Source organism: Cherax quadricarinatus, chromosome 29 (genome assembly GCF_038502225.1).
Source record: "Cherax quadricarinatus isolate ZL_2023a chromosome 29, ASM3850222v1, whole genome shotgun sequence".
In the NCBI taxonomy this organism is placed as follows: Eukaryota; Metazoa; Arthropoda; class Malacostraca; order Decapoda; family Parastacidae; genus Cherax; species Cherax quadricarinatus.
In genome coordinates, this window is record NC_091320.1 from 37,319,508 (window position 1) to 37,342,722 (window position 23,215).

The following is a 23,215-nucleotide window of genomic DNA, read 5'->3' on the forward strand; positions in this document are numbered from 1 at the left end:
TATAATAGTGTAGCAGGACACTGCTGGTGTTCCCTGTGTCACTGTCATATATAATAGTGTAGCAGCACACTGCTGGTGTTCCCTGTGTCACTGTCGTATATAATAGTGTAGCAGGACACTGCTGGTGTTCCCTGTGTCACTGTCGTATATAACAGTGTAGCAGGACACTGCTGGTGTTCCCTGTGTCACTGTCGTATATAATAGTGTAGCAGGACACTGCTGGTGTTCCCTGTGTCACTGTCGTATATAACAGTGTAGCAGGACACTGCTGGTGTTCCCTGTGTCACTGTCGTATATAATAGTGTAGCAGGACACTGCTGGTGTTCCCTGTGTCACTGTCGTATATAACAGTGTAGCAGGACACTGCTGGTGTTCCCTGTGTCACTGTCGTATATAATAGTGTAGCAGCACACTGCTGGTGTTCCCTGTGTCACTGTCATATATAATAGTGTAGTAGGACACTGCTGGTGTTCCCTGTGTCACTGTCGTATATAATAGTGTAGCAGCACACTGCTGGTGTTCCCTGTGTCACTGCCATATATAATAGTGTAGCAGCACACTGCTGGTGTTCCCTGTGTCACTGTCGTATATAATAGTGTAGCAGCACACTGCTGGTGTTCCCTGTGTCACTGTCGTATATAATAGTGTAGCAGCACACTTCTGGTGTTCCCTGTGTCACTGTCATATATAATAGTGTAGCAGCACACTGCTGGTGTTCCCTGTGTCACTGTCGTATATAACAGTGTAGCAGGACACTGCTGGTGTTCCCTGTGTCACTGTCATATATAATAGTGTAGCAGGACACTGCTGGTGTTCCCTGTGTCACTGTCATATATAATAGTGTAGCAGCACACTGCTGGTGTTCCCTGTGTCACTGTCGTATATAACAGTGTAGCAGGACACTGCTGGTGTTCCCTGTTTCACTGTCATATATAATAGTGTAGCAGGACACTGCTGGTGTTCCCTGTGTCACTGTCATATATAATAGTGTAGCAGCACACTGCTGGTGTTCCCTGTGTCACTGTCGTATATAACAGTGTAGCAGCACACTGCTGGTGTTCCCTGTGTCACTGTCATATATAATAGTGTAGCAGGACACTGCTGGTGTTCCCTGTGTCACTGTCATATATAATAGTGTAGCAGCACACTGCTGGTGTTCCCTGTGTCACTGTCGTATATAACAGTGTAGCAGCACACTGCTGGTGTTCCCTGTGTCACTGTCATATATAATAGTGTAGCAGCACACTGCTGGTGTTCCCTGTGTCACTGTCGTATATAATAGTGTAGCAGCACACTGCTGGTGTTCCCTGTGTCACTGTCATATATAACAGTGTAGCAGGACACTGCTGGTGTTCCCTGTGTGACTGTCATATATAACAGTGTAGCAGGACACTGCTGGTGTTCCCTGTGTCACTGTCATATATAATAGTGTAGCAGGACACTGCTGGTGTTCCCTGTGTCACTGTCATATATAACAGTGTAGCAGGACACTGCTGGTGTTCCCTGTGTCACTGTCATATATAATAGTGTAGCAGGACACTGCTGGTGTTCCCTGTGTCACTGTCATATATAATAGTGTAGCAGGACACTGCTGGTGTTCCCTGTGTCACTGTCATATATAATAGTGTAGCAGGACACTGCTGGTGTTCCCTGTGTCACTGTCATATATAATAGTGTAGCAGGACACTGCTGGTGTTCCCTGTGTCACTGTCATATATAATAGTGTAGCAGGACACTGCTGGTGTTCCCTGTGTCACTGTCATATATCATAGTGTAGCAGGACACTGCTGGTGTTCCCTGTGTCACTGTCATATATAATAGTGTAGCAGGACACTGCTGGTGTTCCCTGTGTCACTGTCATATATAATAGTGTAGCAGGACACTGCTGGTGTTCCCTGTGTCACTGTCATATATAATAGTGAAGCAGGACACTGCTGGTGTTCCCTGTGTCACTGTCATATATAATAGTGTAGCAGGACACTGCTGGTGTTCCCTGTGTCACTGTCATATATAATAGTGAAGCAGGACACTGCTGGTGTTCCCTGTGTCACTGTCATATATAATAGTGTAGCAGGACACTGCTGGTGTTCCCTGTGTCACTGTCATATATAACAGTGTAGCAGGACACTGCTGGTGTTCCCTGTGTCACTGTCATATATAATAGTGTAGCAGGACACTGCTGGTGTTCCCTGTGTCACTGTCATATATAATAGTGTAGCAGGACACTGCTGGTGTTCCCTGTGTCACTGTCATATATAATAGTGTAGCAGGACACTGCTGGTGTTCCCTGTGTCACTGTCGTATATAACAGTGTAGCAGGACACTGCTGGTGTTCCCTGTGTCACTGTCATATATAATAGTGTAGCAGGACACTGCTGGTGTTCCCTGTGTCACCGTCATATATAACAGTGTAGCAGGACACTGCTGGTGTTCCCTGTGTCACTGTCATATATAATAGTGTAGCAGGACACTGCTGGTGTTCCCTGTGTCACTGTCATATATAATAGTGTAGCAGGACACTGCTGGTGTTCCCTGTGTCACTGTCATATATAATAGTGTAGCAGGACACTGCTGGTGTTCCCTGTGTCACTGTCATATTTAATAGTGTAGCAGCGCACTGCTGGTGTTCCCTGTGTCACTGTCGTATATAATAGTGTAGCAGCACACTGCTGGTGTTCCCTGTGTCACTGTCATATATAATAGTGTAGCAGCACACTGCTGGTGTTCCCTGTGTCACTGTCATATATAACAGTGTAGCAGCACACTGCTGGTGTTCCCTGTGTCACTGTCATATATAACAGTGTAGCAGGACACTGCTGGTGTTCCCTGTGTCACTGTCATATATAATAGTGTAGCAGCACACTGCTGGTGTTCCCTGTGTCACTGTCGTATATAATAGTGTAGCAGGACACTGTTGGTGTTCCCTGTGTCACTGTCGTATATAATAGTGTAGCAGGACACTGCTGGTGTTCCCTGTGTCACTGTCATATATAATAGTGTAGCAGGACACTGCTGGTGTTCCCTGTGTCACTGTCATATATAACAGTGTAGCAGCACACTGCTGGTGTTCCCTGTGTCACTGTCGTATATAACAGTGTAGCAGCACACTGCTGGTGTTCCCTGTGTCACTGTCGTATATAATAGTGTAGCAGCACACTGCTGGTGTTCCCTGTGTCACTGTCATATATAACAGTGTAGCAGCACACTGCTGGTGTTCCCTGTGTCACTGTCGTATATAACAGTGTAGCAGGACACTGCTGGTGTTCCCTGTGTCACTGTCATATATAATAGTGTAGCAGGACACTGCTGGTGTTCCCTGTGTCACTGTCGTATATAATAGTGTAGCAGAACACTGCTGGTGTTCCCTGTGTCACTGTCATATATAATAGTGTAGCAGGACACTGCTGGTGTTCCCTATGTCACTGTCATATATAACAGTGTAGCAGGACACTGCTGGTGTTCCCTGTGTCACTGTCATATATAATAGTGTAGCAGGACACTGCTGGTGTTCCCTGTGTCACTGTCATATATAACAGTGTAGCAGGACACTGCTGGTGTTCCCTGTGTCACTGTCGTATATAATAGTGTAGCAGGACACTGCTGGTGTTCCCTGTGTCACTGTCATATATAACAGTGTAGCAGGACACTGCTGGTGTTCTCTGTGTCACTGTCGTATATAATAGTGTAGCAGGACACTGCTGGTGTTCCCTGTGTCACTGTCATATATAACAGTGTAGCAGCACACTGCTGGTGTTCCCTGTGTCACTGTCATATATAATAGTGTAGCAGGACACTGCTGGTGTTCCCTGTGTCACTGTCGTATATAATAGTGTAGCAGGACACTGCTGGTGTTCCCTGTGTCACTGTCATATGTAACAGTGTAGCAGCACACTGCTGGTGTTCCCTGTGTCACTGTCATATATAATAGTGTAGCAGGACACTGCTGGTGTTTCCTGTGTCACTGTCGTATATAATAGTGTAGCAGGACACTGCTGGTGTTCCCTGTGTCACTGTCATATATAACAGTGTAGCAGCACACTGCTGGTGTTCCCTGTGTCACTGTCATATATAATAGTGTAGCAGGACACTGCTGGTGTTCCCTGTGTCACTGTCATATATAATAGTGTAGCAGGACACTGCTGGTGTTCCCTGTGTCACTGTCATATATAATAGTGTAGCAGGACACTGCTGGTGTTCCCTGTGTCACTGTCATATATACTAGTGTAGCAGGACACTGCTGGTGTTCCCTGTGTCACTGTCGTATATAATAGTGTAGCAGGACACTGCTGGTGTTCCCTGTGTCACTGTCATATATAATAGTGTAGCAGGACACTGCTGGTGTTCCCTGTGTCACTGTCATATATAATAGTGTAGCAGGACACTGCTGGTGTTCCCTGTGTCACTGTCATATATAATAGTGTAGCAGGACACTGCTGGTGTTCCCTGTGTCACTGTCATATATAATAGTGTAGCAGGACACTGCTGGTGTTCCCTGTGTCACTGTCATATATAATAGTGTAGCAGGACACTGCTGGTGTTCCCTGTGTCACTGTCATATATAATAGTGTAGCAGGACACTGCTGGTGTTCCCTGTGTCACTGTCATATATAATAGTGTAGCAGGACACTGCTGGTGTTCCCTGTGTCACTGTCATATATAATAGTGTAGCAGGACACTGCTGGTGTTCCCTGTGTCACTGTCATATATAATAGTGTAGCAGGACACTGCTGGTGTTCCCTGTGTCACTGTCATATATAATAGTGTAGCAGGACACTGCTGGTGTTCCCTGTGTCACTGTCATATATAATAGTGTAGCAGGACACTGCTGGTGTTCCCTGTGTCACTGTCATATATAATAGTGTAGCAGGACACTGCTGGTGTTCCCTGTGTCACTGTCATATATAATAGTGTAGCAGGACACTGCTGGTGTTCCCTGTGTCACTGTCATATATAATAGTGTAGCAGGACACTGCTGGTGTTCCCTGTGTCACTGTCGTATATAATAGTGAAGCAGGACACTGCTGGTGTTCCCTGTGTCACTGTCATATATAATAGTGTAGCAGGACACTGCTTGTGTTCCCTGTGTCACTGTCATATATAATAGTGTAGTAGGACACTGCTGGTGTTCCCTGTGTCACTGTCGTATATAATAGTGAAGCAGGACACTGCTGGTGTTCCCTGTGTCACTGTCATATATAATAGTGTAGCAGGACACTGCTGGTGTTCCCTGTGTCACTGTCATATATAATAGTGTAGCAGGACACTGCTGGTGTTCCCTGTGTCACTGTCATATATAATAGTGTAGCAGGACACTGCTGGTGTTCCCTGTGGGCAAAACGTTCAGCAGAGTACATCACTCTCTGCTCGTCTGCTGATATTCCCCGTGGCTGGGTGATGTACAGTAATGTACACAATTACTAATGTACTGTGATATACAGTGATATAGTGATGTACAGTGACACAGTGATGTACAGTGACAGTGCTGTACTGTGAGAGTGATATACAGTGACACAGTGCTGTACAGTGACACAGTGATGTACAGTAAGATAGTGATGTACAGTGACAGTGATGTACAGTGACAGTGATGTACAGTGACAGTGATGTACAGTGACACAGTGATGTACAGTGACAGTGCTGTACAGTGACACAGTGCTGTACAGTGACAGTGATGTACAGTGACACAGTGATGTACAGTGACAGTGCTGTACAGTGACACAGTGCTGTACAGTGACACAGTGATGTACAGTAAGAGTGATGTACAGTGACAGTGATGTACAGTGACAGTGATGTACAGTGACAGTGATGTACAGTGATATAGTGATGTACAGTGACAGTGATGTACAGTGACACGGTGATGTACACGGTGATACTGTGATCATTACTAGGGGGGGGGGGAATATTTCTCATACAGACGTTGACTTATCTAGCTCATGGCCTGACATTCACCAGTACAGCACCGGGGAAAACTCCTGAAGAGCGAAACGTTGCCACGGTAAACTCTCACGGTAGCTGCACATGTGACTTTTTCCTCTAATCCCCCCCCCCAAAAAAAAAAAAAATATGTATCAGAAAGGAGTAGCGGCTTCCTTCATCATTGTGGCCGTGTAGTGTATGAGGTCTGGTCTAAGACCAAACCAAGGGGGGGGGCTGAGGCCCCTGGAAATAAGTATAGCCATTTGGGGGCTCACTCCCCCGGACGAGGGCCTGAAAATTATTTTAAGAAGGCATTTGAGTCAGGGACATGACCACGCATTACCCCTATAGTTAATAGTGTCCTAAATGTATTATTAATGCCCATTACCCTCTTTATAAATGAGGTCAGTGACCCTTAACGTTGGTAAATGTTGTTTGTGAAGGTACGTAGAGAGAGAGAGAGAGAGAGAAAGAGAGAGAGAGTAGGAAAGTAAAGACAAGGGTGTCATAATATTTAAGATCGTTCAGCTGGTAAATTCTAACCACTCTGGTCAGGCAGTGACGGCCAGTTTTTAGTGGAGAAATTACTTTCAGAATTGATTTGTAGAGTAGAGGGATTAGCGGCCTTGGTCAGTGACTTACCTTCATAAGTTTTTTTTTTCTTCTTATTTTTTTGGGTAGGAAGGGGGTAGAGGTTGTTGACATTAAGGACACGAATATATTTTACCCGATCCTTCTCCTTAAAGACATCCAGCTGGCACTGGAGTTTCTTACACAGGTACTGGAGTTTCTTACACAGGTACTGGAGTTTCTTACACAGGTACTGGAGTTTCTTACACAGGTACTGGAGTTTCTTACACAGGTACTGGAGTTTCTTACACAGGTACTGGAGTTTCTTACACAGGTACTGGAGGGGACTGTAGTTGGTAATCTCCGAGTGATACGGCTAAAAATCAAGTTATCTCAGTTGCAGAGTTTGCAGCTGCTAACTTGGCTGCAGCTGCTAGCATGGCTGCAGCTGCTAGCATGGCTGCAGCTGCTAGCATGGCTGCAGCTGCTAGCATGGCTGCAGCAGCCACTTTCCACGGTGGGACTGTCTCAGCTGGATTGTCAACTGAGTTTCAGCAGGTCTCGTCTCTGCTGAAGGGATGTCCCATATGCGAGTACCACTGGTGTGCCACTGGCTTGCCACTAGTGTACCACTGGCTTGCCACTAGTGTACCACTGGCTTGCCACTTCAGCTTGTTTGATCCATTAGAAGACAAGATGGTTGGCAGGGCGATCTGAGAGGCTGTATTGATGCCAAGTCCACCTGATTTGACTGGAAAAGTGGCTTTCTCCCACTGTGATAATAATAATAATAATAATAATAATAATAATAATAATAATAATAATTTTATTTCTTCATGTACATGTACAACGTATACAGACCATAGCTAACGTCAGTGACATACTTCTTATTATGCACAGCATTTCAGGCAGATTAGGTCAATTTTGTCCCCAGGATGCGACCCACATCATTCGACAAGCGCCCAGGTACTTATTTTACTGATAGGCGAACAGGGACAGCAGGTGTCTTAAGTAAACACGTCCTAATGTTTAAACCCGTACCAGGTATCGAATCACGGACCTCAGTGTGTGAGCTGAGTACACGAGCAACCGAACTACGGGACACATTCAGAGAAAGGTTGAAAACGTTTTCTAGGATGGTGGATATGAGGAAGTCATACAGTACTCTCCCAGTGTGGAACTGACACAGGACGGACAGCGTTGTAAACAGTGCGTTAGCTTCAGGAGTGCTAGGCCACCTGGTGACGACCAGGAAGAATGCAGTATGGGCATTATTATCGCTGGTCCGGGTTTACATCCGCTTTAACACTGAGATTTCGGTATTTCCCCAAGAATCCACCAGTGACATTGTAACCCACTGGTACAGCGAAGAGAGTGCAGATAGTGGCATTGTAACCCATTGGTAGAGCAAGGAGAGTGAATATAGTGGCATTGTAACCCATTGGTAGAGCAAGGAGAGTGAATATAGTGGCATTGTAACCCATTGGTAGAGCAAGGAGAGTGAATATAGTGGCATTGTAACCCATTGGTAGAGCAAGGAGAGTGCAGGCAATGGGATCAACGACAGTCATACCTTGCAGGGTAGCTGAGACTTGCTCCAGCTGTGTCTGGGGGTCGCCAGTTTACATATCAAATTATTCGCATAAAATTGATCACCTGAGAAAAATAATAACCGGTATTTATATTTTGTGTATACACACCTATGTGTATCTGTGTATATTCTCCCAGGGATGTATATTTCAGCGTATATTCACCGAGGAGTGTCTTTCCTCGTATATACAGAGGGAGAGGATACATATATATTTTTCCATCAGTGTGAATAGTCCTTCTCTAGTGAGTCTGACTCATTACACACTTTCTCTGTCTCACCATTCACTTTCTCCAGTGAAACCTGACTCTGACATTGTCTACAAACATTTTTCCCTTTCTATTTGATTTTTCTGCGTGAATATTGTATTTCTTGTATGTTCTAACACACACACACACACACACACACACACACACACACACACACACACACACACACAAAGGTAATATCTTAATATAGAATATAACCACAATAAAAAGTATCATTGAAAATACTTGCAACATCTCTCTCACTAATTCTCACTGACTGTTCCTTGATAATACGAGAGATGACATAACCTCTCGCAATATCACTAATTTTCACCGTGGTTATACGAAAAGTTACATACAAATACACACATTAAAAATACGGATATAGAATATAAATAACCCGGGTGTTGACTCACGGGACTAGAACCAGGCATCTGAAAACCCCAGCCAAGCTGAGGTATTGAATGGACGGTGTCCCCGTAACTCACACCTGCGGTTGTCTGTGTGTTGCATGGCAGTGTTGAGTATTCAGGTGGTGTTTCATGCTGGGAATCCTCGCGTTGTGCGGTCATTCGTATGATAATTTCATCTTGCCTCGTATATGGTCAACAATATAACTCGACAATGCACTGGCGTGGGGGACGATGCACTGGCGTGGGGGACGATGCACTGGCGTGGGGGACGATGCATCTGACTTTGATTCTTGGGTGATGTAAGAGGCCTATCTGGAGTCTACCTGGAGGATATTCCGGGGATCAACGCCCCCGCGGCCCGGTCCACGACCAGGCCTCCCGGTGGATCAGGGCCTGATCAACGAGGCTGTTACTGCTGGCCGCACGCAATCCAACGTACAAACCACAGCCCGGCTGATCCGGCACCGACTTTAGGTATCTGCCCAGCTCCCTCTTGAATACAACCAGGGGTCTACTGATAATCCCTCTTATTGATGGTGGGAGGCTGTTCAACAGTCTTGGGCCCCGGACACTTATTGCGTTTTCTCTTAGTGTACCTAGATTAAGTCTATTTAGGTACAGGTACACATAAATTCACTTACATAAATTATCATACATAGTAATATATGTGTAAATTACCCACAAGAACAACATAAACAAGCCAGATAAAGTGACTTATGCCCCTCTGGGTTAGACTACCACACGTCTCCAGTCAGATTTAAACCATTCTTAAATTAGTGTATACATGCGTATGTGTTTATGAATCTGTACGCAATTTTAATATTAATATATGTGTTTGTATGAATGAACAGAATAGAGATAAGGGATGTGAAGTGTAGTCCTTGTATATAACAGACCCAACGCTGTCACCCACAGATGTTACAATAGGATGATTTCAGAGTCGGAACAACTCTGATTTGGTTTCAACAGTGGCACCAGCGGTTCGAGTCCTCGTCCGGTCTTCTATCTATTCAACGACAGTCGTTCATTACGACTTACCTTGACTTTGCAGGCTGTTAATTTGGAATCTAGCACAGTGCTAACACATCTAGTGATCTTGTGTCTAGTTCTAACACTTTATTACCACTACTGTCGACCTTACTGAACTATCTTCTGGGTGTTAAGTCTTTAATGTCACTCGCAGATTGTTGTTATAATGATTACCTGGAGTTTACCTGGAGAGAGTTCCGGGGGTCAACGCCCCCGCGGCCCGGTCTGTGACCAGGCCTCCTGGTGGATCAGAGCCTGATCAACCAGGCTGTTGCTGCTGGCTGCACGCAAACCAACGTACGAGCCACAGCCCGGCTGATCAGGAACTGACTTTAGGTGCTTGTCCAGTGCCAGCTTGAAGACTGCCAGGGGTCTGTTGGTAATCCCCCTTATGTATGCTGGGAGGCAGTTGAACAGTCTCGGGCCCCTGACACTTATTGTATGGTCTCTTAACGTGCTAGTGACACCCCTGCTTTTCATTGGGGGGATGTTGCATCGTCTGCCAAGTCTTTAGCTTTCGTAGTGAGTGATTTTCGTGTGCAAGTTCGGTACTAGTCCCTCTAGGATTTTCCAGGTGTATATAATCATGTATCTCTCCCTCCTGCGTTCCAGGGAATACAGTTTTAGGAACCTCAAGTGCTCCCAGTAATTGAGGTGTTTTATCTCCGTTATGCGCGCCGTGAAGGTTCTCTGTACATTTTCTAGGTCAGCAATTTCACCTGCCTTGAAAGGTGATGTTAGTGTGCAGCAATATTCCAGCCTAGATAGAACAAGTGACCTGAAAAGTGTCATCATGGGCTTGGCCTCCGTAGTTTTGAAGGTTCTCATTATCCATCCTGTCATTTTTCTAGCAGATGCGATTGATACAATGTTATGATCCTTGAAGGTGAGATCCTCCGACATGATCACTCCTAGGTCTTTGACGTTGGTGTTTCGCTCTATTTTGTGGCCAGAATTTGTTTTGTACTCTGATGAAGATTTAATTTTCTCGTGTTTACCATATCTGAGTAATTGAAATTTCTCATCGTTGAACTTCATATTGTTTTCTGCAGCCCACTGAAAGATTTGGTTGATGTCCGCCTGGAGCCTTGCAGTGTCTGCAATGGAAGACACTGTCATGCAGATTCGGGTGTCATCTGCAAAGGAAGACACGGTGCTGTGGCTGACATCCTTGTCTATGTCGGATATGAGGATGAGGAACAAGATGGGAGCGAGTACTGTGCCTTGTGGAACAGAGCTTTTCACCGTAGCTGCCTCGGACTTTACTCTGTTGACGACTACTCTCTGTGTTCTGTTAGTGAGGAAATTATAGATCCATCGACCGACTTTTCCTGTTATTCCTTTAGCACGCATTTTGTGCGCTATTACGCCATGGTCACACTTGTCGAAGGCTTTTGCAAAGTCTGTATATATTACATCTGCATTCTTTTTGTCTTCTAGTGCATTTAGGACCTTGTCGTAGTGATCCAATAGTTGAGACAGACAGGAGCGACCTGTTCTAAACCCATGTTGCCCTGGGTTGTGTAACTGATGGGTTTCTAGATGGGTGGTGATCTTGCTTCTTAGGACCCTTTCAAAGATTTTTATGATATGGGATGTTAGTGCTATCGGTCTGTAGTTCTTTGCTGTTGCTTTACTGCCCCCTTTGTGGAGTGGGGCTATGTCTGTTGTTTTTAGTAACTGTGGGACAACCCCCGTGTCCATGCTCCCTCTCCATAGAATGGAAAATGCTCGTGATAGGGGCTTCTTGCAGTTCTTGATGAACACGGAGTTCCACGAGTCTGGCCCTGGGGCAGAGTGCATGGGCATGTCATTTATCGCCTGTTCGAAGTCATTTGGCGTCAGGATAACATCGGATAGGCTTGTGTTAACCAAATTCTGTGGCTCTCTCATAAAAAATTCTTTTTGATCTTCGACTCTCAGTCTGGTTAGCGGCTTGCTAAAAACTGAGTCATATTGGGACTTGAGTAGCTCACTCATTTCCTTGCTGTCATCTGTGTAGGACCCATCTTGTTTAAGTAGGCGGCCAATACTGGACGTTGTTCTCGACTTTGATTTGGCATAGGAGAAGAAATACTTTGGGTTTCTTTCGATTTCATTTATGGCTTTTAGTTCTTCCCGCGATTCCTGACTCCTATAAGATTCCTTTAACTTAAGTTCGATGCTTGCTATTTCTCTGACCAGTGTCTCCCTACGCATTTCAGATATATTGACCTCTTTTAGCCGCTCTGTTATTCTTTTCCGTAGCCTGTAAAGGAAGCGCCTGTCTCTTTCTATTTTACATCTACTCCTCCTTTTTCTTAGAGGAATAAGCCTTGTGCATACATCGAGTGCCACCAAGTTAATCTGTTCTAGGCATAAGTTGGGGTCTGTGTTGCTTAGTATATCTTCCCAGCTTATATTGGTTAGGACTTGGTTTACTTGGTCCCACTTTATGTTTTTGTTATTGAAGTTGAATTTGGTGAATGCTCCTTCGTGACTAGTCTCATTATGTCGGTCTGGGGCTCCACGCATACATGTCTAAACCTCAATTATGTTGTGATCTGAGTATATTGTTTTTGATATGGTGACATTTCTTATCAGATCATCATTGTTAGTGAAGATGAGGTCTAGTGTATTCTCCAGTCTAGTAGGCTCTATTATTTGCTGGTTTAAATTGAATTTTGTGCAGAGATTTAAAAGCTCGTGTGAGTGTGAGTTTTCATCAGAGCTGCCTCCTGGTGTTATTACTGCAATAATATTATTTGCTATATTCCTCCATTTTAGGTGCCTTAAGTTGAAATCCCCCAGGAGCAAGATGTTGGGTGCAGGAGCTGGAAGATTTTCCAGACAGTGGTCAATTTTTAACAGCTGTTCCTGGAATTTCTGGGATGTTGCATCCGGAGGCTTGTAGACTACCACAATGACTAGGTTTTGGTTCTCGACCTTTACTGCTAAAACTTCCACTACATCATTTGAGGCATTAAGCAGTTCTGTGCAAACAAGTGACTCTGCAATGTACAGCCCAACCCCCCCCCCTTATGCCTGTTCACTCTGTCACATCTGTATAGGTTGTAACCTGGGATCCATATTTCGTTGTCCAAGTGATCCTTTATGTGGGTCTCAGTGAAAGCCGCGAACATTGCCTTTGCCTCTGCAAGCAGTCCACGGATGAAAGGTATTTTGTTGTTTGTTGCTGGCTTTAGACCCTGTATATTTGCAAAGAAGAATGTTATCGGACTGGTGGTATTGTTGGTACTGGGGGGGGGAATTTTTTTTCCGGCATTAGTATCTGTATCTGTTGGTTTGGAGTGGAGGCCATCGACTGTGGTTCCACTCCAGGAATGACTGGATTTGGTGTACGATTTCTGCCATTTCCTGCCTGTGACAACTGTAGCAGCAACAACGTGAGGGTAACTTGCCTTCAACAACGCCATGGTTCTCTCTCTCCATCCTGATATACAATCTATCCATCGAGTGGGGATAGTTAAGGCACTCTGGAACTATCCCAAACTACTACTAGTAAGTAGTCACCTGAGTGCCACTGGGCGCTTGCCTTACAACCCACCGGCACTCTCGGCATAAATAGCAGGGATATTCTCCCTTTCGTTCACATTTCCTCTTGTTTCGTCACTGGACAAGTCAAAATATATCGTGTGGAATATAAACCGCTCACAAAAGAGTTTTCTTGGTTTACGATAACTGCTGTGGGGTAAACTGATCACCACTGTAGTGAGGTAAACTGATCACCACTGTAGTGAGGTAAACTGATCACCACTGTAGTGAGGTAAACTGATCACCACTGTAGCAAGTGGATAGTTGATGACAGTCAACTCTGTGTGTACTTCCAGCTTTGAGTAGCCGGCTGATTTTTTTAATGTTTGGTTAAGATGTTAAGAAAGTGAGGGAGGGGTGGGGTGGGGGGAGGGGGTGGTGTGGGGGGAGGGGGGATCAGCTGTAGTGGTGGTAGTGCCAGCTGGCTGGGATGGCAGGTTGTGACGAGTGTCTGGCTGCGGTGGTGATGGTGGTGCCAGCTGGCTGAGTTGGCAGGTGGTGACGGATGTCTGGCTGCAGTGTTGGTGGTGCCAGCTGGCTGGGATGGCAGGTGGTGACGAGTGTCTGGCTGCAGTGGTGGTGGTGCCAGCTGGCTGGGATGGCAGGTGGTGACGTTTAGTTAAAGTGTCTTGGGATTTCCCCTGCCTTCTCCTCCTGCTAATCTGCACTCCTTCTTCCTTTACCCTCTCCTCCTCCTTCATTCCTCTTATCGTCCCCCTCTTACTAATCCTACCATCACTGGTTTACCATCCTGTTCTCCACCACACTGAAGGTTACCAGCTTGTTAGACAGGTTCTATGCTGGGGATGTGGAGGATGGGGGGTGTACACACACACACACACACACACACACACACACACACACACACACACACACACGGGGGGGGGGAGGTACAGAACTATGTTCCTATAAAAACTACAGACCACATGTAACCAGTATTTAGAATCTTTGGTCAATATTCGAGGCCCCACATCTAGAGACCAACTCCAACCATACACTAGGCCAATACAATCTAAATGGAACTCAAACAAGCAGAGTAAGGAGAGAGTGAATTGTGGTGTCCCTCATCTGGATTGGTAGCTCCCTCAGCTCACACACTGAGGTCCGTGGTTCAATCGCGGTACGGGTGGAAACATTAGGGCGTATTTCTTTAAGACACCTGCTGTCCCTGTTCACTCATCGGTAAAACGGGTACCTGGGTGTTAGTGGACTGGTGTGGGTCGCATCCTGGGACAAAACTGACCTAATTTGCTTGAAATGCTCTGCATAACAAGCAGCTTTCTATACAGTAGTATGTCACTGATGTCAGCTATGGTCTTTGTAAGTTATACCATGTACTTGTAGAAATAAAGATTATTATTATTATTGAGGGTGAGTGGAGAGAGCTTAGAGCTGAGAGGGAGCACGGCAGAAACCACCAGCCACTTAATGGAGAAACTGTGTAAGACAGGAAACTGTTGACTGAGGACCTCCTCCCTCCCTCACACACACACACACACACACACACACACACACACACACACACACGCCCAACATTTTACCAAGAACACGGAATAAAAGTCCATCAGAGTGTGGACTTGGTCACAGAGTTCCTCAGTTTCATTTTGTTGAGTACCTAGATACCTAATCAGTATGCAGATAAGCACGAGCAGCAGGTGTGGGGGTGAAGAATCAAGTCACAATACCGTAACTAACACATCATGTAACAAAGATCCCCCGTCAGGTAACAAACACTTGTTCTGTTTCCTGGCAAGTCTTACCCAACCTAACCCGAAACAATACACAAATAACCCGCACATAAAAGACTGAAACTGATGACGACGTTTCGGTCCCACTAGGACTGTTAACTAGCCACGGAGAAGCAGGAAGGGGCGGTGCCAGGGAACTAACACCAAGTTTAGGAACTTAAACATCTTAAGTTTTCTCTGAGACGGGATTCGAACTTCAGGGTTTCTTGGTCTAAATATTGAAGTTATTCTAATATATGTCATAACTAAAGATACTGTCGCAATATAAACACATGGAAGCGCTAAACCCGCGGGAATCATACAACGCCTGTGGAACGAGAGGCAGTCAGGATGGATACTGTTAAGGACAGGTAAGTCTAATTTCCAGGCGCTTAGCGCTTCTTTTTGATAATAATAATAATAATAATAATAATAATGATTTCTAGGCTTAAAATCCCTACCATCGACATCAAGGCATCCCTCCTCCCCTTTGAACGGAGACATGGGGAAGTGGGGGAAGGTGGGGAAGTGGGGGGAATTAGTGGTAGACATGTCCTTCAGGACGAAAAACCCATATCACAAAAAGAATTTCTGGCTTCCTGCTTCTGGCTCTCCAGCCTCTGGTGCTAAAAAAAGTCGATGTTTTGTCAATTCTTGAAGGTGTTGGTGTGTCCTTGATGCCGGTGCCGGGCTTTTCATCCAGGGAACTGAAGTTTCAGTCTCCTTTCTTGGGTTGAACCTTATGGTTTCCCATTCTCCAAGTACTCTGACCATCCAGGTACTTTGACCATCCAGGTACTCTGACCATCCAGGTACTCTGACCATCAAGGCACACTGACCATCAAGGCACACTGACCATCAAGGCACACTGACCATCAAGGCACACTGACCATCAAGGCACACTGACCATCAAGGCACACTGTCTAACTCAAGACGTGTGTGCACGGTTCCAGACACTGCAACAACATTTCGCCCTCACTGCTTTCTCTAGATTACACCTGAAGAAGCCACTTGGCGAAACGTCTCCTCAGTGTCTTGAACTGTGCCAGTCTCTTAACATTGTGGGTATCAAACTGCCCGTCCAGCATACAGTGTGGGTATCAACCTGCCCGTCCAACAAAGTGTGGGTATCAACCTGCCCGTCAAGCATACAGTGTGGGTATCAACCTGCCCGTCAAGCATACAGTGTGGGTATCAACCTGCCCGTCAAGCATACAGTGTGGGTATCAACCTGCCCGTCCAGCATACAGTGTGGGTATCAACCTGCCCGTCCAGCATACAGTGTGGGTATCAACCTGCACGTCCAGCATACAGTGTGGGTATCAACCTGCCAGTCCAGCATACAGTGTGGGTATCAACCTGCCAGTCCAGCATACAGTGTGGGTATCAACCTGCCCGTCCAGCATACAGTGTGGGTATCAACCTGCCCGTCCAGCATACAGTGTGGGTATCAACCTGCCACTCCAGCATACAGTGTGGGTATCAACCTGCCCGTCCAGCATACAGTGTGGGTATCAACCTGCCCGTCCAGCATACAGTGTGGGTATCAACCTGCCCGTCCAGCATACAGTGTGGGTATCAACCTGCCCGTCCAGCATACAGTGTGGGTATCAACCTGCCCGTCCAGCATACAGTGTGGGTATTAACCTGCCCGTCCAGCATACAGTGTGGGTATCAACCTGCCCGTCCAGCATACAGTGTGGGTATCAACCTGCCCGTCCAGCAAAGTGTGGGTATCAACCTGCCCGTCCAGCAAAGTGTGGGTATCAACCTGCCCGTCAAGCATACAGTGTGGGTATCAACCTGCCCGTCAAGCATACAGTGTGGGTATCAACCTGCCCGTTAAGCATACAGTGTGGGTATCAACCTGCCCGTCCAGCATACAGTGTGGGTATCAACCTGCCCGTCAAGCATACAGTGTGGGTATCAACCTGCCCGTCAAGCATACAGTGTGGGTATCAACCTGCCCGTCAAGCATACAGTGTGGGTATCAACCTGCCCGTTAAGCATACAGTGTGGGTATCAACCTGCCCGTCAAGCATACAGTGTGGGTATCAACCTGCCCGTCCAGCATACAGTGTGGGTATCAACCTGCCCGTCCAGCATACAGCGTGGGTATCAACCTGCCAGTCCAGCATACAGTGTGGCTGCTGGCAACTTGTTAATGTATGACTTGCAGTGTAGCTGCTGCCTGCGGCCTTCTAGCTGCTGCCATCTGCCTGCTACTATCAACTTTTTAAGACTATCCACTGTACTATCCATAAAGCTCCTTCACCTCTATACTAGCAATCACTGTTAAGGGGTACGTCAGTTTCCCTGTTTTCTAGTATGGTATTTCCCCCTGTAATCTTCCTTGTTCATAATTACTGTTGCACTTGCTTTGTCTGCTTTCGTAAAGTGAAGTCCAGGATCTTCCCTTTAATTCATGGTATAACTTAACAAATCTTAGATGACAATTCTGTTGTAGAGTTGTGAGCAAAGGTCAGACCTCTACAACGAAGATTTGTTAAGCTTTACCATGAATTAAGGAAAGATCCTGGACTTCACCTACGAAAGCAGACAAAGCAAATGCGGTAATAATTATGAACAAGGAAGATTATAGGGGGGGAAATGAACATATGAGGAGACAGGGAAACCTTGAAGGAGCATTGATATAAATATTTAGTCCTTGCAGGAGGAGCCTGCCAGGACTGCAAGCAACTGTACAAATATAGCACACACTGGCAGAAGTCTGAGTGCAATCCCAGAGTGCACAGTATTTCTATTTTGTACTCTGGGATTGCACTCAGGCTTCCTCCATCGTGTACTATGTTCGTCCAGTTGCTTACAGTCCTGGCAAGCTCTTCCTTCCGCCACTTTTGAGAGGAATCTGTCGACTGGGGCTCAAGATAACGCACATCTCGCTCACAGGTACCTGTCTGCTGGTGCTCCTGCCGCTCCACCTTCACCCTCCGGTGTGCACCTTGTGACGTACCCTGACTCAGGAACACATTTAAGCAGTTTGTAATCGGCTTTGGTTTATTCGCCTTCGCCATGGTTTTGATAGTTACCGAGGTGCCTGTAGGAACCTCGGAGAACTTGAAGCGAGTCTTTTGGGGTTTATAAGGTCACCGTTTAATTGATTCTTGTTATTTTTGATGGCGTTTGTGTTGGGTGATTGTTTCTTGTTGTTGATGTTTTGGGATGATAATCTTGTTTTGTTATGAAAGCATTCTTAGTTGTTGGTAGTCTTAATAGCCCTCTTAGAGTGGCTACGAGGGCTATAAGACTACGTAGTCGTCTGTCTGACGTCTTCTACACATTATATCATGTTGGAAGCTGTTGGAATAGAACACCACCATGATAACCCTCCTGAGTGACCATGGTAGCTGAGTAACCATGGTAACTCTTCTTAGTGACCGTGGTAACTGAGTGACCATGGTAGCTGAGTAACCATGGTAACTATTCTGAGTGACAGTGGTACCTGAGCGACCATGGTAACTCTTCCGAGTTACTGTGGTAACTGAATGACCATGGTAACACTTCCGAGTGACCATGGTAGCTGAGTAACCATGGTAACTCTTCCGAGTGACCGTGGTAACTGAGTGACCATGGTAGCTGAGTAACCATGGTAACTGAGTGACCATGGTAGCTGAGTAACCATGGTAACTTCCTAGTGACCGTGAAAACTGAGTGACCATGGTAACTCTTCCTAGTGACCGTGAAAACTGAGTGACCATGGTAACTGAGTAGCCATGGTAACTCTTCCGAGTGACCGTGAAAACTGAGTGACCATGGTAACTGAGTAACCATGGTAACTCTTCTTAGTGACCGTGGTAACTGAGTGACCATGGTACCTGAGTAACCATGGTAACTATTCTGAGTGACAGTGGTACCTGAGCGACCATGGTAACTCTTCCGAGTGACCATGGTAGCTGAGTAACCATGATAACTGTTCTGAGTGACCGTGGTAACTGAGTGACCATGGTAGCTGAGTAACCATGGTAACTCTTCTCAGTGACCGTGGTAAATGAGTGACCATGGTAACTCTTCCGAGTTACTGTGGTAACTGAATGACCATGGTAACTCTTCCGAGCGACCATGGTAGCTGAGTAACCATGGTAACTCTTCCGAGTGACCGTGGTAACTGAGTGACCATGGTAGCTGAGTAACCATGGTAACTGAGTGACCATGGTAGCTGAGTATCCATGGTAACTTCCTAGTGACCGTGAAAACTGAGTGACCATGGTAACTCTTCCTAGTGACCGTGAAAACTGAGTGACCATGGTAACTGAGTAACCATGGTAACTCTTCCGAGTGACCGTGAAAACTGAGTGACCATGGTAACTGAGTAACCATGGTAACTCTTCCGAGTGACCATGGCAACTCTTCTGAGTGACTGTGGTAACTGAGTGACCATGGTAACTGAGTGACCATGGTAACTGAGTGACCATGGTAACTCTTCCGAGTGACCGTGGTAACTGAGTGACCATGGTAGCTGAGTAACCATGGTAACTCTTCTGAGTGACCGTGGTAACTGAGTGACCATGGTAACTCTTCTGAGTGACCGTGGCAACTGAGTGACCGTGGTAACTCTTCTGACTGACCATGGTAACTCCTCTGAGTGGCCGTGGTAACTGAGTGACCATGGTAACTCTTCTTAGTGACCATGGTAACTCTTCTGAGTGACCGTGGTAACTAAGTAACCATGGTAACTCTTCTTAGTGACCATGGTAACTCTTCTGAGTGACCGTGGTAACTGAGTAACCATGGTAACTCTTCTGAGTGACCGTGGTAACTGAGTGACCATGGTAACTCTTCTGAGTGACCGTGGTAACTGAGTGACCGTGGTAACTCTTCTGACTGACCATGGTAACTCTTCTGAGTGGCCGTGGTAACTGAGTGACCATGGTAACTGAGTGACCATGGTAACTCTTCCGAGTGACCGTGGTAACTAAGTGACCATGGTAGCTGAGTGACCATGGTAACTCTTCTGAGTGACCATGGTAACTGAGTGACCATGGTAACTCTTCCGAGTGACGTTGTAACTGAGTGACCATGGTAACTCTTCCGAGTGACGTTGTAACTGAGTGACCGTGGTAACTGAGTGACCATGGTAGCTGAGTAACCATGGTAACTCTTCTGAGTGACTGTGGTAACTGAGTGGCCATGGTAACTCTTCTGAGTGACCATGGTAACTCTTCTGAGTGACCATGGTAACTGAGTGACCATGGTAACTCTTCTGAGTGACCGTAGTAACTAAGTGACCATGGTAGCTCTTCTGAGTGACCATGGTAACTCTTCTGACTGACCATGGTAACTCTTCTGAGTGGCCGTGGTAACTGAGTGACCATGGTAACTCTTCTGAGTGACCGTGGTAACTGAGTGACCATGGTAACTCTTCTTAGTGACCATGGTAACTCTTCTGAGTGAACGTGGTAACTGAGTGACTATGGTAACTCTTCTGAGTGACCATGGTAACTGAGTGACCATGGTAACTCTTCTGAGTGACCATGGTAACTGAGTGACCATGGTAACTCTTCCGAGTGACGTTGTAACTGAGTGACCATGGTAACTCTTCCGAGTGACGTTGTAACTGAGTGACCGTGGTAACTGAGTGACCATGGTAGCTGAGTAACCATGGTAACTCTTCTGAGTGACTGTGGTAACTGAGTGGCCATGGTAACTCTTCTGAGTGACCATGGTAACTCTTCTGAGTGACCATGGTAACTGAGTGACCATGGTAACTCTTCTGAGTGACCGTAGTAACTAAGTGACCATGGTAGCTCTTCTGAGTGACCATGGTAACTCTTCCGAGTGACCGTGGTTAATGAGTGACCATGGTAACTGAGTAACCATAGTAACTCTTCCGAGTGACCGTGGTAACTGAGTGACCATGGTAACTCTTCCGAGCGACTTTGGTAACTGAGTTACCGTGGTAACTGAGTTACCGTGGTAACTGAGTGACCATGGTATCTGAGCGACCATGGTAACTGAGTAACCATGGTAACTGAGTAACCATGGTAACTGAGTGACCGTGGTAACTGAGTAACCATGGTAACTGAGTAACCATGGTAAGTGAGTGACCGTGGTAACTGAGTAACCACGGTAACTGAGTGACCATGGTAACTCTTGAGAGTGATTCTGTGTTATTTTCTAGGAAGTTAGTGCCATTCTGTTGCAAGGTGACTGCTCAAGTCATTACAACAATGGTCACTATAACACTCTCACTCTCTCATAAATGTAAGAATTTCCTTCTTACTCCTTTCCCCTCGTTTGTCAGCACTATTACAGATCTTATTGACGTATATGAAGAAGAAAATCGATGCCAGGGGTGAGCCCTGAGGCACGCCACCAGTAACAACCTGGCTGTTATGATACGCTGTGTACACACAACCAGTTCTCGAGTGCTGATTGTCTGTCATGCGGCCTTTCCAAGATTTATTTATTTGGGTGCTTCTTAAACCTGCGGGCGAGGAAGATAGATAAGACCTATAAACAATACCGTGGGCGGCGAGGAAAAGATGGAGTGGTAGTCATAATATTGGTGGACGTTTTGCCCTTATTGCGACTCTTTATTTTGTAATTTTTTACCATACCTAGTTATTACGAATACAGGTGTAGCCTGGTGGTCTGTGCACCTGTTGGTACTTGTTTCATAAGCTGAAGTCCACTCTCCTTCCTCCTGCTGATGTTATCATACAGCATCTTGCATCTCTCTCCCCTTGCTTCCTGGGTGACTCTCCTAAAGTTCTGACACTACTTTCTTCTCTGGGACCTTGGCAAAACTTACAAATGAAAATTATAAGCTATCAACATGAAGCAGAATTTCAGATGCAACCAGTCAATTGAAATTCTTTGCCAGTCCAAAGAAAAATTTCATGGACTGGGGCAGAGCTTGCTGTTGAGGGAGACAGAACGATGAGGAGACAGAACGATGAGGAGACAGAACGATGAGGAGACAGAACGATGAGGAGACAGAACGATGAGGAGACAGAACGATGAGAGGACTTTTACATAGTGTTGAGATGTATTTTAATGAATTTATTATGCTACGAGGTTAAATATTCACCCATGCATTTACTTAGAGCACCTTCATTGAAAAAGTTTCCCTTCTTGGACCCCTCAAGGAAGGCTCCTTGACGCTGGTGAGGGGCTCTTGATCTAAGGAATTGGATCTGTGCTCCAGTTCCCTGAATTAAGCCTGAATGCCTTCCATCCCCCCATAGGCGCTGTATAATCCTACGGGTTTAGTGCTTCCCCCTTGATTATAATAATAATAATAATTCCCTTCTTGGACTAAAACATTTGCAAAAAGTGAATACATTCGTGTCCATTGTCCTCAAGTTGTGCCCAGTAGTCACTTGCCTTCTTACTAATGTTTAGCAAGATAGATAAGATTTCGTTTGGATTTTTAACCCAGGAGGGTTAGCCACCCAGGATAACCCAAGAAAGTCAGTGCGTCATCGAGGGATGTCTAACTTATTTCCATTGGGATCGTTAATCTTGTCCCCCAGGATGCGACCCACACCAGTCGACTAACACCCAGGTATCTATTTGCTGCCAGGTGAACAGGACAACAGGTGTAAGGAAACGTGTCGAAATGTTTCCACCCGCCGGGAATCGAACCCGGGCCCTCCGTGTGTGAAGCGGGAGCTTTAGCCACCAGGCCACCGGGCCTGTTCCTGTCTCATGTGTTAACAGTTAATGTTTCTCACACAGGTCACGAGAAGTGTCCCTTCCATTTCGACCTTGAGCTGGACCACAAGCCACCCACCCGTGAGGACATCATCCCAGAGCTGGCTAATAGCTACCGCTCTCTCCTCAAGGGTCTGGGCGAGAACCCTGAGAGGGAGGGCCTTCTCAAGACCCCTGTCAGGGCTGCCAAGGCCATGCTGTACTTCACTAAAGGCTACGACCAGACCATCGACGGTAAGTGATATTAGGTCTGACGACCAGATTAAAGTATAAAGCAAATTCTGTATTCAAATGCTGTCAATATAAACAAGAACATATGGAAGGTGGAAGCCATTTAGGTCTACGACCAGACTACTGAAGCTGTCAATTCAATTAAATTAAATTCAATTCAAAGTTTATTCTCTATAAGGATTACAATGCTGAGTTTACAGAATTTGGTTATTGTGTGGTTTACATGTAGTAAAATAATAATTACAGAGTGTACCACTAGAACACCTAGCATGGCTAGGCATTTCG

General features: G+C 45.9%; 1 protein-coding gene across 2 annotated transcripts in view; it reads left to right on the plus strand.

Annotated features, from left to right (window-relative positions):
* Pu (GTP cyclohydrolase punch) overlaps window positions 1-23,215 on the plus strand; it is a 113,102-nt gene that overhangs the window by 37,767 nt on the left and 52,120 nt on the right. For both annotated transcript variants that reach the window (XM_070089751.1, XM_070089752.1), the window contains exon 3: window positions 22,724-22,933. In XM_070089751.1, coding sequence (XP_069945852.1) covers window positions 22,724-22,933 — 210 coding nt within the window. The remainder of the gene's footprint in view (window positions 1-22,723; window positions 22,934-23,215) is intronic.